The sequence below is a fragment of the Ctenopharyngodon idella genome, chromosome 20 (assembly GCF_019924925.1).
Source record: "Ctenopharyngodon idella isolate HZGC_01 chromosome 20, HZGC01, whole genome shotgun sequence".
Lineage (NCBI taxonomy): Eukaryota > Metazoa > Chordata > Actinopteri > Cypriniformes > Xenocyprididae > Ctenopharyngodon > Ctenopharyngodon idella.
The window spans coordinates 22,555,435-22,570,781 of NC_067239.1; the positions used below are offsets into that span (position 1 = coordinate 22,555,435).

At 38.2% G+C, this 15,347-nt stretch overlaps 1 protein-coding gene across 1 annotated transcript in view; it reads right to left on the reverse strand.

Moving 5' to 3' along the window:
• Positions 1–15,347, reverse strand: part of hmcn1 (hemicentin 1) — an 87,671-nt gene that overhangs the window by 63,632 nt on the left and 8,692 nt on the right. The window contains 6 exon segments of the mRNA XM_051876370.1: positions 246–366; positions 2,419–2,525; positions 2,627–2,798; positions 3,723–3,845; positions 4,018–4,176; positions 7,790–7,860. Of these exon segments, the coding sequence (XP_051732330.1) occupies positions 246–366; positions 2,419–2,525; positions 2,627–2,798; positions 3,723–3,845; positions 4,018–4,176; positions 7,790–7,860 (753 nt within the window).

Sequence of the window (15,347 nt, forward strand, 5' to 3'; positions counted from 1 at the left end):
TCTATAGTCTTTGGTGACACTGAAGACTGGACAACTCAGCTTTGCCAATTTTAAAATATATTAAAGTAGAAAACTTTTTTAAACTGTAATTTTATTTCAGAATATTACTGGTTTTTCTGTATTTTTGTTCAAATAAACGCAGCCTTGGTGAGCCAAGAGAGTTATTTCACAAATATTAAAACATCTTACTGACCCCAAACTTTTGAAATGTAGTGTACCTTCTATGGCTTCAAACACTAACTCACCTTGGACTGGCCTGCTGGATGTCATTTTGAAGTCCAACGTTTGTTTTCGGGAAAAGCCTGCTCGGAAATCGATGGTGCTGAGGCCTGATATACGGACTGAGTGTCTGCCCTCACTGGACGTCTAAGGCCAAATTGACAACACCACAAAGAAAAAAACAAATAGAAATGTTTTTTGTATTCGTTAAGATAACAGCATTCAATTGTAATGAAATTATTTGTTTGTCATGTGGAAGAAGCACAACAAAACTAATTCATGTTGACAGTCGGCTCAAGATCCACAGATACAGCACGCTTGAAATTCTCGAACATTAAGAATGACTCTCTTTCTTTCTTCCCTTTTGGCAGATGGAGCAGTCCGAGTCATTTAAACATGATCCCTGCTGTTCCGTGCTGCCCTTTATGACCGTTTTGGTACTGAGGGTCTGGCGTACGCTTGATGTTGTCTGCAGCCCACTGCTCCAGGGCGAGCCATGGCAACCCATCCTCTGCTTGCATTCTTTTGAAATTACAACCATCCTAAAGAATTACCATGGGCCATGAAGCACTGCATGATATGACGCCAAGAATGATGAGGAGAAGATCCTGAAGGATTCCTCTGAGAGATGTGGAGGAAAGAGGGGATATGGGATAAAGGGGCATTCAAGAGATTCAAGGGAAGGCCTTCGCAGAGCAATTTACAGAAGATTAAGATTAAATTATATCCATTCATCCTGAGTTTTTAAAGCCCGTCATGAATTAGCCCTGCCAAGCGAAATTCAGGCCAAACATTCACTAATCCAACCTAAAACAACCCTGAGGCAGAAAACCCCATCAGACGCCACCAAAACATGGGAACACTCAGAGATGGTGGTCACAATCTGCATGCTTTCAGACAAACATTGACATTTTTTAAACACATTAATTAAAGTTGTTCTGGGGAAAATAAATACAAGAAGAGTTTTTATTATTATTATTTCAGCTCATGTTCTTGTGAGGGAAGGGCTGTCTGAGCATTTATGTTTATAAATACACTGAAGGTCAGGAGAGTATTAAATGATACAAAAGGTTTAATAAAGACGGAAAGATTGAGAAGATATGGAAAAGAGAGGCATTAGGGAATCTTTGGCCATAGTTTTTTTTTTTCCTTTTATTTTATTTACATGCAATAGAATGATTTAAATAGCCAAAGTATAAATAAACTCAGGTGACAAGTGGTAACAAACATAACCTCCTCTGAACATAGCAATGCTTTTTCCAGTAATTACGTAAGGGACTACAATTCTCTTTAACTTTCAGTAAACCCATTAAGTTAGCTGTCCATATAAAAAATATACTTTTTGCATTGCATACAGGATTGCAAATGGGTTTTGTTTCTGTTTTTAGTTGTGTTTTTTTTTTTAATCAAATAAACACAGCTTTAAAAATCGTACCAACCTCAAACTTCTGAATGGTAGTGTAAACGATAAAAATTTTCACACTCCATTTTATCTGAGCATAGCTGAAACAAACCTGCTTGTCACAGGACAGATCATAGTCTAAGAGAGACAATTTCAGCTGAATTTTGAGACAACGTCAAGCACACATACTAAGATTCACACAAACAAAGGGAGGAGAAGAAGTCGGGCATAAGAAGAAAATAAACTAACAGATAAAGGGTGGATTCTGCACGCATCATGCCAGACGTAGATCTCATCCCTCTATTCAGCACTAAAGTAAATTGAGGATGACATGTTCTCTCTTTATATTCCTCTGCACATAAATCATCAAGCTCTCCAAATTTAAAGAACAACCATACCGCAGATAGAGCAGCCTTTGAGAAGTTCCCTTTTCTGTACACGAGCTACAGGGCACACAAATCAATCAGGCAAAAATGTTGTCGTTTCCTTTAACTGGCCCTTTGGGACATTGTGTACCCTGAAGCAACCCACTACACAGTGGGCTAATCAAAGGCCCATACACCAGATTCCGCAACATGAGCAGAGCAACGACATAAATGACTTCACCACACAACATTGGCCTTCAGTACCTATCCATCAATCTACAATCTGTTCTTATTCTGAGGAGATAAAACAGACTAAAGCAATAACTTTACCTTTCTGGAAAGCCACCAGTTACAGTTAAATCATCTACACTGACACAAAAGACCTGTCAAATGTGTATGTGCATCTCAGTCTATGATAAACTAGTTCATCACCTTTATGGTCCACATTCCTGGCGCTGGGTCTTTGAGGTTGAGGACTTTGGCAGAGTTTGGGATGTGAAGGAGCTCAGACAGACCTTCCTTCATCCCGATAAGTTTTCCTAGGAGCACAAGAAGTTCATGCTTCAGTTCTACATCGCTTTACATTATGTTGGTTCTGGGAAGACTGTAAACAGACAGAGGACAAAGATGTTCTCCTTACCCTGAGAATTTCGGATTTCAATGTTTGGTGCAGGGCCGCTTAAGGCAACAGTCACTTCCTTCAGGCTAGGGTCAAAAGGGATCTGCCAGGTGTTAGCAAGCCCGTTTTGGTGATCAGTCGAGAGCAAGTGAACCTTAGAGGATTGCACTGCCTCCTCTACCCATTTCAACACCTGCAGCAAGAAGATAAAAAAAAAAAAGAGTAAGTCTTGATGGTTTGATGAAGTCTATGGATGGCTATATAATTCTGTCTCTATGATTATCTTGCAGAGTTCTTGATTTATGGAAAAAAGGACATAGAAACAAGGACCCCTTAACAGGATGTCTGAACAACAGATCATTTTTATATGTATATAATATAAATTTTTTATAATTTTATTTATATATATATATATATTATAGAAAAAAAATGGGTTGCATAAATCTTGAGATCTTGATTTCTGAACAAGCAGAATGTTGATGAAATATAATTAGAAATTTTCAAGAATAGAAACATCAAGCATAGCAAAGGTTAAGCTTAAGGACAGAGAAACTGAACAAATCAATAGCAATAAAAAGACAGTATATTTTGAGAAAATGTGCTTTTGGAATTATAACTCCAAATAAAGTCTTTTATGTCTCCTCAAATATTTCAGTTTGTGTTCTAATGTAAAAATTCTGGAGCATCACCAGCTTGACCGCATAAGAAGATTGATAGGAATTTTTTGGAACATCAAAAAAGAGCAAACTCTTATAAATCCTTGGTTTTCAGAGAGCTATAAAACAGTATCCTGGACTTTTGTTCACGTTACCATGCTCAAATGAAGTAAAGCCTTCATCCGTGAGCATACTCACCCCACTCACCTGGACCTCAAGCACCTCTATTATATTTTCTAATCTTTCTAATAATTTGTTCACTTCAGGTTATCGTCATATACCTCATGGGGTTGTGTAGTCTAGTGAATAAAAATCTGGGCTGGTAATCAAACCAGATTTCATTATTACTCCTTGGTAATAATATATAATATACAATAGCAGCAGTGTGTTATTGCCTGAAACACAAAGAAATAGCAAACTGATATTCTTTGGGTACTGTAAGTAGCTCCAAGCAGTCTTACCTCATTGACTTGTTTCTTGTCGAGATGGAATACTTGTCCTGAGCTGGTTGAGGCGATCTCCTCATACACCTTATAGCCGATATGCGATCGGTCATCACAGTCACCAGTCAACACAAACACCACCTGCCCACACACATATACAATGATCATTTAGCAGATGCTTTCATTCAAAATGACTTACAAATGATAAATATGTAATATGCTAATATGTAATATAGAATTTACAGAACAAAACAGGCAAGATCTTTTAGTAATTCTACTAAATTGTAGCTGAAAATAGAGAGAATGATTTGACCTGTGACTGTTTCTGCTGAATGAGCTGAAGAACTTCATGGGTCAATTTGTAGTCTTTTGATCGGGCATCTGTAAACACATAAATGTGGGACCCTGGTAGGGAGATTTCAAGGGCAATCTTGATTGCTCCAATGCTCATCTCTGGACAATCTCCACCTCCCTGAAATGATCCATAATTATTTGTCATTAAATCAACATTCATTAAATGTGAAAAAACACACAAAGAGCTGTCTTTTATTTTATTTCTTTTCTCTAATGCTAGGAGACATAAAGCTTTTTGGGGAGGAGGAGTCTCTTATACTCACTAAGGCTGAATTTAGTTGACCAAAATACAGTAAAAACAGTAATACTGTTTAATACTATTTCAGTGTAACATAGCAGCCATTACTCTATGATCCAATTGAAGGTCACACGATCCTTCAGAAATTATTCTAATAATTTGGTGCTCAAGAAACATTTCTTATTATTATCAATATTGGTAACAGTTTTGCTGCTTAATATTTTTTAGGAAAACATGATACATTTTTTTAGGATTCTGCATCCGAAAACCTAGGCAGCTGACTTGTTGCCTCGCTGCCTTATCAGGCAATGACTTGTAATGCAGCATTTGTGCATGAAGGCACCTCACGAAACTGATTTCAGACGGACTTCTGAGGCAGCGTAACAGTTTAATGATCTACAGCAAAATAGAGTGAGCTTTGGTGAGAACTAAACAAATATTTAATTACTACAGTAGTAATTTCTCATCCACTAACTTTGGATTTGGATGTGCCTTGATGCCTTCCTAACTTGAAATGTGTCCTCCGAAGGCAGCATTTTCCAGTTTTCGGATGCAGCCATTGTGTTTTTGTTCATGAGTTTTGGGTCCTGTACATCCTTTCAGTTTAACATTCTTCTCACCCTTGTTAGTCTCCTTGGTTTCTCATTAGTTAATAATTACTTTCACTTGTCGGCCAGATGCTGCTGTTGAGGGAGGATCACCATTCTTTCACGGACTTCGTGGATCAGACATTGTGGATATGTGGATCCTCCCTCACCGTGGGAGCCACCAAGAGCGACGCCACCATCTCCGACTCCCAGGCACATATTCCAGCATCAGTAGCAGCCCGGAGCATCCCGGACAGCAAGAAAAACCTCCGCTGCAGACCTGATGACATAAGCCCCCTCCAACCACGGAGTCAGACCCAGCCAAAGAGTCCACCCGGAGGCAGAGCCAGTTGCCACATCCATCCCGAAGCCGGAGCATATCGCCAGATCCAGTGAGGATTTAATTCCAGCGCAAGAGTCCACCATTGAGACAGTAGAGGAGCGCTGGCTTATTAACTTCACTGCAGAGCCAGCTCCCACCCATGCTTCCATCCCTGAATTTGCTCAAAGTCACCTGTTCGATGTTCCGGTCCTACCCTGTTACTTTCTCGCCCGTTGTCTCCATCTCTGCTGGCTCCGTCAAATCAGTCACTCACCTGCTCCGCTGGTGTCTCACAGCTCCTTGACTCCGCCCTCGCCACTGATTACTGTCAGCTCTTCGGCTTCGCCTCGGGCCACTTCACCACCATCTTTGTGAGGTGGATCTCTCAGCCAGTCAGTCCTTCGACTCTGCCTTGGCTCTGAGCTCTGTCAGCTGTGCTGTGGTCCGCCATCACAAAGGCTCCACCGGGATCCCTCATCCCTCCAGCTCCACCTCGGTCTCTTCTTTCTCTCGTTTTGCTGCGGACTTCCCGGCCTCTGGTTGCGCCTCAGCCCTCCACCCCGCCATCTTCACCGGGATCCTCCTTCCCTCCATTTCCGCCTTGGTCCTCACTTCCTCCGGTGTCATCCTGTTCTGCCAGGCCCCCACCCTCGCCATCGGTCCCTCAAGCCGGCGTCATCGCCTTGGACTTTCGGGTCTGCACTGAATTCTGGTGTTCCTTGTGTTGGCTTACTACCACATGTTACAAGTATATATATATATATACATTTATTAGTATATTCAAAAAACAAAAAGGCAAAACCTTTAACACTTTAGCTACAGATAGAAGATTTTGCAACAAATAATTATTGTATGTTACTAAGAATATGATGTAATTTCTCCATAACTCATAACATTTCTGGAACATCAATTAGAACTTACAATTAATACATTGTATTTTAGTTAGCTACTTCAATTATCTGTCAATTTCCTTAACATTGCTGTAAATGGCATATGTCGTCATTTGGAGGCAGAGGTTTTTCCCTCATTTATGTAGACATCCTAATTTTTCCTTGCCACTCTTTACATTCATGCATTCTGACATTAATTTAAAGCAACTTAAACTATATTCAAGGTATATATTTGGTCAGTTCTTACATTCCCTGGGGATCAAACCCATGTTGCTAGAACCATGCTCATCTGTTTGAGCTATGGTATTTCCTCTCACGCTCGGCTTGGTCAATATAAGGCTATTTTTCTTTGCTTTCCCTTTTATCTTCTTTATCTTCTCTTTTCTGTCAAGCTGCTTTGGAACAATGTGCATTGTAAAAAGTGCTGCACAAATAAATCAAAATAAATTAAAATAAATCTGAGCTCACAGTCAATGTGTTCTGTCGATAGAATATTCAGATTCCTCAAAGGAAGATATTCATCTTAATTGCAACAAGTTGGAAAAGGGCAACGAGCAGGTCAGACAGCAAGTAGATTTGGCCTAATCATGAAAGTAGAAATGTACGGCATGCTGTAAAGCTTGTCATGGGAGTCATGCCTGCAACTGATGTTGACCTTGGAATGAAATGTGGAGCACAATCTTGGACCTAAATGGATAACTTCCAAGAGTTCTGTCAGATACGTGCCTTCCTTTAAACTGACATGGATAAAAGTAAACCGTTTTCTAATGTTTATGTACATCAATGTATCTGATATAGGTATGTCTGTCTTTTCTCACATGGAGGGTTAAGATTCTTGTCTTCAAGCATTCCAGGGGGCACGTGTCTCAATGAAACATCTGGAAGCGAGTGATCTTTGCTTCTCTATTCTTTACACAAACACACACACACATACACACACAACAGCAGATAGCAAATCCAAACACAGAACAATGAAAAGATTGTAGGAAAGGTTATGAATGTACTCAGAATGTACTCCTGTAGTTCATTTACAGTGGCAGGTTGTTCTCGAGCACTGGAAAAGACATTACCAGCAAACAGTGATTTAAAAAAATAATCCCTTTTACAAACTCAAAAACAAACTAGACGAATCTGCTTGAACTTCTGCCTCAGAGAGAAAAAAAATAGTGTGTCATGCATTTCCCCTGCTTTGGTCCAAACAGATGCTGAGAGCGAGGAACACACAGAGAACACGACTCATTCTGAGCAGACATTGCTTCCTTAATGGGGAGTCAAACTGTTAACATGGTAAATCACCTCCGCAATCACATCAGTCAAAATTAGACTATATTTAAAAATACATTTTGTAAAATCTTTTCTTTTTCTCTCACATTTTCTTTGGACCCAGTCCCCTAATCTGGATCACCTGGAGAGTACATTGCTGTCAAATCACAAAGGTGGTCATTAACATCATTGTACCTGCCAGATATACAGTCATACAAGCCAAAGATGCCATCCCATGGGTGCAATACTCTGGTTTAATAAAAAATATCACTTTTGAACAGCAGAGTGACTATTCTCTAGCAATTACAGTACACCACGCTTGTCTTTATTTGGTTTTTAAGGTTCTGAACACATTTTTGGACTGAATAATTATCCAAATAGACCTGTGATCAAACATGTCAACAATCCCAATGTGAAGCGCATTAACTCACCTGGACATAAAGCTCCCGCAGCTCATCCTGGAACTTCTTTGGATCTGTTGTTATTGTAATGGGTCCAATCTCTGCAGAAACAGAATGATTAGTTAGAGGCAAAAATAAGCTGCTGGATCATGGTCAAATGACCTCATAGATTAAAAGATAAAAACGCGTTCTGTTTTGTCCACACAGATGCTAAATATTTATGCTGGCAGCTGGTGGCGGATGTCTAGGATCAAGGGTCACAGTTGAACTGGGGTGACAGGAGCTTCCTGTTCAATGCCAGGACTTTTTCTGAGACCTAGAAAGGTCACAAAGGAGCAGTGACAGAGAAATCTCATACATAGTGGGCCAAAAAGTCTGAGAACACTTCGAAATTTAGGGATTTTTTCCATTTAAACCTTATACTACATTGAGTTTTTATGGCTTGTGCCCATATTACAAGCTACAAGGCCAGAATAAGGTACACATAAAATGTTTTGTGAGTTCTTTTTAATAGTTTAATAATCAGACAAGGCAATATCACGAGTTACATTTTAATTTGTTTAATTGTGCAGTCCAAGTATAGTATTAATTAGCGCAGCATGCTTAGGTAGGTAACCCCACTGGGTCTAACTGGCAGTGGCTCTGTTCTGAAAGACCAGCCTGTTCTCATTATGTTCCCATCAGCTGTTCTCCTTCATAATAGGAAAGACCTTATAACTCAGGTATGCTCTTCTGTCAGCGGCGAGAGAGTCTGGCGTGAGGTCATTGTGCTGCGGTTGCCTGTGTCAATGTGCAAGGCCAATGACTTTGTGTGCCGTTTCTAAAGCCATGTTGTCTCTGCTTTCCAGCTTTCTTTCTTTGTTTAAGGTCTGATGAGCTGTAAAACTGTTAAACATGTTGTTTTTTCCCAAGGAAGCATAAAAGATAACTATAGTAGCGCCAAGCTGACAGTCTGTACTGAACTTAACAAATCACACACAACATTCATACACACTGCAATCAGACACATATTTAATAAAACAAAATAGTCACATTAGTGTGATTATTTTGTTAAAAGCAGGGAGAATTTCAAACAAATGGTCAATAAAATGAAAGCTTTTCCCAAACCACTCAACAAATACATTCCCTTTGATCCAATTTAAAAGCATTTTACGTCGAAGAAGTCAGAAAGTGCATTAAAGTCCAAAAACTACAAATTTCTTGACACAAAAATTATAGGGGCTGTGCAAGAGAGACTCTGAGATCTATTTGATGCATTCCCCATATCTAAAGTGTCTCTGAAGTGTAATTTATTTTTGTATATATTACCATCTTCAGCAAATAAAAATTTATAACTGATTTTCTATGGTTTGCTTTTAGTTTATGTGAACAAAGTAAAACACTGTATAAACAAATGCTTGCAGAACTCTAAAATCTCCCTCAAGAGAGATTGTTTCAGAGCGCCCATATTTTGGCAGTATGAGAAACCATTGAAGTGTAGACATTTAGGCGATCAAAGCCATGTTTAAGAGTAACAGGATAGTAATTTTGACTGCTGTGCATGCCGAACTGGCTTTCAAGTGAACGCTTTCATGAATGGAAAAGTTTACACAGTCCTGGGACGTTTCTCTCGATTAAAGAGTTTTATCTTAGCAGCCTGGGCACTGGTCTTCTTTACCTCTCCTCTGACCTAAAAGCGGAATCACAGTTAAGGGAAGCCGGGGCAAAGAGTACATGGAAACATTAAAAAAAAATTAAGGGGGGTGCAAAAAAAGGCAATATGCTGTGAGGGCTCTTAAATGCCAGTTGCATTAGAACACCTTTGAAAAGGAAAAAATTATGACAATTAATTTTGGAAGACTTTTAGGAGAAGTGATGCATTTAAGATCATGGTGCATAAAAGAGAGGAAAAACCTTATAGAACCTGGGAACGGAACTGAATGATAAAAAATAAAAAGGGAAGCAAGTGATGTATTTGAGCTATTTGACTTTTGGTCAGCTTAGATTATTAAAAGAAACAGGAATCACATTTATGAGAAATCACATTTACCTTGATCCTTTGAGAAAAAAAATGTCACTGTACTAGGAAAAACATTGTAAGCTCCAGAAGTTTCAGAAATGCCTTCTTAATGGAAAAAAAAGGTTACACTTTATTTTACAGTATGTGTACTTACAGTGTAGTTACCCAAGAAAGTACTGGTAATATAAGGTAACTACATGGGTTAAGGTTAGGTTTAGGGACAGATTCAGTGTTACTATTTAGTTATAACCCAGTTATTGTAATTGCTATAAGTACATAGCATGTACATGCGGAACAGGACGGTAAAATAAAGTGCTCCCAAAAAAAAAAAAAAAGCATTTATTGAAACTAACATAAAATGGCTCTACGACTTTCTAACTACAAACAGAATAATACATTTAAAACAGATGAACACAAGAAAGAAAGACTAGCTGCCAAAGTCTCACAAAGAGAGGTTAGTACACTAACAGTCCTAGAAATGCTGTCCCTATGCTCTCTGCCTTCTATTATTGTTGTTATTATTAAAAGCTAATTTTCACTTCACTAATCTTCACTAAAGGCCAAATCACTTCATCTTGTCCGTCTAAATGAGAAATTAAGGAAAAAGCTTAAAAAGAGATGGATGGAGCCTGGGAAACCACTGTTAAAGTTGAGTTACAAACTCTCCACCACATCTCTCCTGCCAAAGACCAGAGAGTTTATATAGATGTGGAAGCAATCATATTAACAGCCCTGAACATTTGTTTTCATCCCTTTTATTCCAGCAGTCAGGAAGTTCTGAATCAAAGTCACCATGTACTATGCAAATGAATGATTAAGAGCATCAGATGCTGTTTATGCTTCAGGGATAAACATGTTGTATTTATTACAGGGCACTGACCACAATGACAATACGATGATGCCAGTGTAGATAGTTAACATGACTGTTTCATTGCTACTTTTATGAGATAATCCTCTCTCCTTTTCTAATGTTCACATGGAAGTCTTTCCATAGAAAGACTTTACATTTCTTTCACAACTCTTTTTTCCAAGATGGGACATTTGACGATCATATTTAAGGGTCCAAGCACCAAATTTGCTGGAACCCTATTGTGCTTGTACTGATTTTCTTCTTCTTCCTTATTCTTCTGCCCTATCCCCAATCAAGCACCGCTACACTAGGTAGCGCTATAATAAGGCAATTTGTGTTTTGGATCATAACTTTAGAACCCTAAAGTTATGAAGTATTGACTCTGATACTTCAAAAAACATTGCTGCCAGCAGCCAATCAAATTTCAGTGGCTAATAACAGCAAATCTGAATGGCCTACCATTACAAAAATCAATATATTTGTACATTTTGTGAAAACACAGGATAAGGACTCTTTAAGCCTAATGTTTTTCTATCGGTTTCCATCCCTTTGAATGGAAATAAATGCATAGATCTTATTCATTTGCATAACTGTTGTGTACAGACAGTATAGTTTTATATAATTAGTGTACATAGATATACATGTAGTGTATATCTGTGAAATGCGTATAGATCATTTTTTAACTTTTATGTTAAATGTTTAATAAAACCAATAAAACACATTTTCAAGTTGCCAGACATAATTAAAAATACTGCTGTCCATTTAAAATGAAGACAATTTTATGTCTTTGTCACAATAATAATAATAAAGGGCCTTGAAATAAATGCTTCAGATAAATAAAGTTTTGAGCTGCAAATGAGCATTCATTTGAAACTGTCCTGTCCATGCGTTTCATCTAAATTTAAATGTTGAATTTGAGTCCACACATAGACCACATCTATTTTGATCAAACCCTAACTTTCAGTGAAGGTTCAAGATGTACCACATCATAATATACGTTTCAATTGGATCACTCATTATTCACTTGGACCCAGATGATTACAGCTGGCGGCTATATTTATAAATTGTAGTTACATGAGCAACAATCAAGCCAAAAAATAACCAAATAACATAATGAATACACCAAATTACTAACAGAATTAACATCATGAACTGTTAAACATGTGGAGGAAATAACAGTAATAAAATCTATTAAAACATCCGCTGACAGCAAATATGTTACACAGACTCCTCTAGGAACAGAAATATTTCACTGATGCACAATTTCAAATGCTTCAGCATCTTGCCAGGAAACTACCAAAAGTAAGCCTTTGTAAAAAAAGATGACTGATGAAAAAGAACAGTTCAATATGCGCCAGGGTCGCCTCCACATCACCACAACCAGTGTTCAGGACAAAATCACAAAACTCCACACTCTTTATGACCTAAAGTTGATAGACAATTGATATACAGTATCTCACAGAAGTGAGTACACCCCTCACATTTTTGTAAATATTTTATTATACCTTTTCATGTGACAACACTGAAGAAATTACACTTTGCTACAATGTAAAGTAGTGAGTGTACAGCTTGTATAACAGTGTAAATTTGCTGTCCCCTCAAAATAACTCAACACACAGCCATTAATGTCTAAACCACTGGCCACAAAAGTGAGTACACCCCTAAGTGAAAATGTCCAAATTGGGCCCAAAGTGTCAATATTTTGTGTGGCCACCATTATTTTCCAGCACTGCCTTAACCCTCTTGGGCATGGAGTTCACCAGAGCTTCACAGGTTGCCACTGGAGTCCTCTTCCACTCCTCTATGACGACATCACAGAGCTGGTGGATGTTAGAGACCTTGCGCTCCTCCACCTTCTGTTTGAGGATGCCACACAGATGCTCAATAGGGTTTAGGTACCCTCAGCTTCTTTAGCAAGGCAGTGGTCGTCTTGGAGGTGTGTTTGGGGTTGTTATCATGTTTGAATACTGCCATGCGGCCCAGTCTCCGAAGGGAGGGGATCATGCTCTGCTTCAGTATCTCACAGTACATGTTGGCATTCATGGTTCCCTCAATGAACTGTAGCTCCCCACCATGACACTCCCACCACCATGCTTGACTCTAGGCAAGACACACTTGTCTTTGTACTCCTCACCTGGTTGCCGCCACACACGCTTGACACCATCTAAACCAAATAAGTTTATCTTGGACCACAGGACATGGTTCCAGCTCAGTTTCCAGCTCAGTCTTGGCAATCTTCTTATAGTCTACGCCATCTTTATGTAGAGCAACAATTCTTTTTTTTCAGATCCTCAGAGAGTTCTTTGCCATGAGGTGCCATGTTGAACTTCCAGTGACCATTATGAGAGAGTGAGAGCGATAACACCAAATTTAACACACCTGCTCCCCAATCACAGTAACGAGTCACATGACACCAGGGAGAGAAAATGGCTAATTGGCCCCAATTTGGACATTTTTACTTAGGGGTGTACTCACTTTTGTGGCCAGTGGTTTAGACATTAATGGCTGTGTGTTGAGTTATTTTGAGGGGACAGCAAATTTACACTCTTATACAAGCTGTACACTCACTACTTTACATTGTAGCAAAGTGTCATTTCTTCTGTGTTGTCACATGAAAAGATATAATAAAATATTTACAAAAATGTGAGGGGTGTACTCACTTCTGTGAGATACTGTATATCAATATTTACATGTGAGAGAAACAAAGAAACATGGAATGAGGTGAAAAGACATGTTCCAAACAAGTCAAGATAAGGAAGAAATTACTATTATATTAAGTGGTGTTGTTACTGCAAGGAGGATACATCAAATTGATCAAATGTGACAGTAAAGACTTTTAAATTTATATTTAGAATACTAAACTAAAATTATGTTCTTTTGAACTTTCCAGAAAATCTAGTTGTTGAAAAGTGTTTTCAACAAAATGTTTCTTGAGCACAAAATCAGCATATTAGAATGATTTCTGACTGAAGACTGGAGAAATGACTGCTGAAATCCCAGCTTTGCCATCACAGCCATAAATTATTGAAAACTGTTCAGACAAAAAAAAAAAAAAAATCCACATTGTTCTCAGAAAATCATAGAGTGATTTTCATAGTCTACATGCTAAAACTCCTATAGCATAGAGTATGGAGACAAAAAATACTGCAAATTAGCTGACACTGAAGCCTTCACAGAAGATTTTAAGTGTGTGTTAATGATATAGAACAGAAGCAAGCAATTGCTGACAACTTCAGAATGCAAGCACTACACTTGATTCAGGGGTCTAAAAACCAATCTGTTTCTAATTTAGGCCAGCAGTAGCATGATTGGTTTGGCCTTGGGTGTATGTCATTGGCTAAGGGAGGCTCAGGGTTTCCAATAGGAGCTCTCTGGAGGAGTGTCCTAAATTTGACTGACACCTTTGAATGGCTGTTGATGCGACAGCACCCCATAAAACTGTCGAAACGGGTCAAGAGGTTTCCCTCAGTATGTGACTTGCAGCTGCCACCAGCACAACAAAAAACTTCAAATAATCAGAACTCAAGGGTGTACAAAACTTAAATGGCTTGTACTGAATATCAAATAACTCTTATGGAAGTCATTATTCCCCCCAAAATATCAGCCATAATACAACTACATACAAAATGAGGAGGGAATGAGGAGGGAATATAGAAGATTTCTCAAGTAAAAAAGAGGTGAATATGATTTTTTTTTTTTTTAAAGAAATTAATACTTTTATTTAACAAGAATTACGTTGATCAAAAGTGACAGTAAAGACATTTATAATGTTACAAAAGATTTCTATTTGAAATAATTGCTGCTTTTGATCTTTCTATTCAAAGAATCCTGAAAAAAAGCATGTTTCCACAAAAATATTAAGCAGAACATCAGTTTTTAACTTTAATAATAAACACCAAATCAGCATATTAGAATGATTTCTGAAGAATTATGTGGCACTGAAGACTAAAGCGTTACATCTAAGCCCTTAGGACATGTCTGACAGTCTAAAAGCCTCTTATTTGACTTTTTACTCAAGATGTGACTCAACGGCCCATATTTAGAAGAGTTAAAATAATTGATAGGAGGAAAGTCAACTTTTCACGGTTTATGATCATATGCTAAAAATGAAAAAAAAAAAAAAAAGTTTCTTGGTCCATTTCTTGAGTAATGCTTCACAACTATAAATCAGCTCATCTCAGCTACTCTACATGAATGGTATCTGCATAACATGTGGCTTCCATTACTTTCAACATACAATAATTTGAAAAGCAGAAACATCAGCTGCAATGTAAGACTGCTGGCCCTAACATATAGTGTTGGTTGATGTACATTTGTTTTTAAGTCTTGCCAAGTCACTGGGTGCAAGTCCATAACTTTCTCATGACATAACTGGATTTAACTGAATTGTATGATGCAAACACTGCTGGTTTACAAGTGTGACCAAAGTGACAATATCTATCTGGATATCTATAACGTATCTTCCCAAAGTTTTGTTAAAAATGGGAGCGCTTTGAAAACCAAGCTGTCCCAAGTGTCTTGGCAGCATCCGCTTGAATAGGATGAATAAAACAAACTCAAATCAATCACATTTTGCATCATATATCATCAGTTTTACAGCAAAAGTTTATCCATTTTTGGTACAGGATGAGTTTTGAGGACTTGTTTATGATAACAAAGTCAATGGCAAGTTTAATGGAAACCAACTGTATGTTAGTGCAAAGCATTTGTCATTACTCACATGAGACCAACAGGGCCAA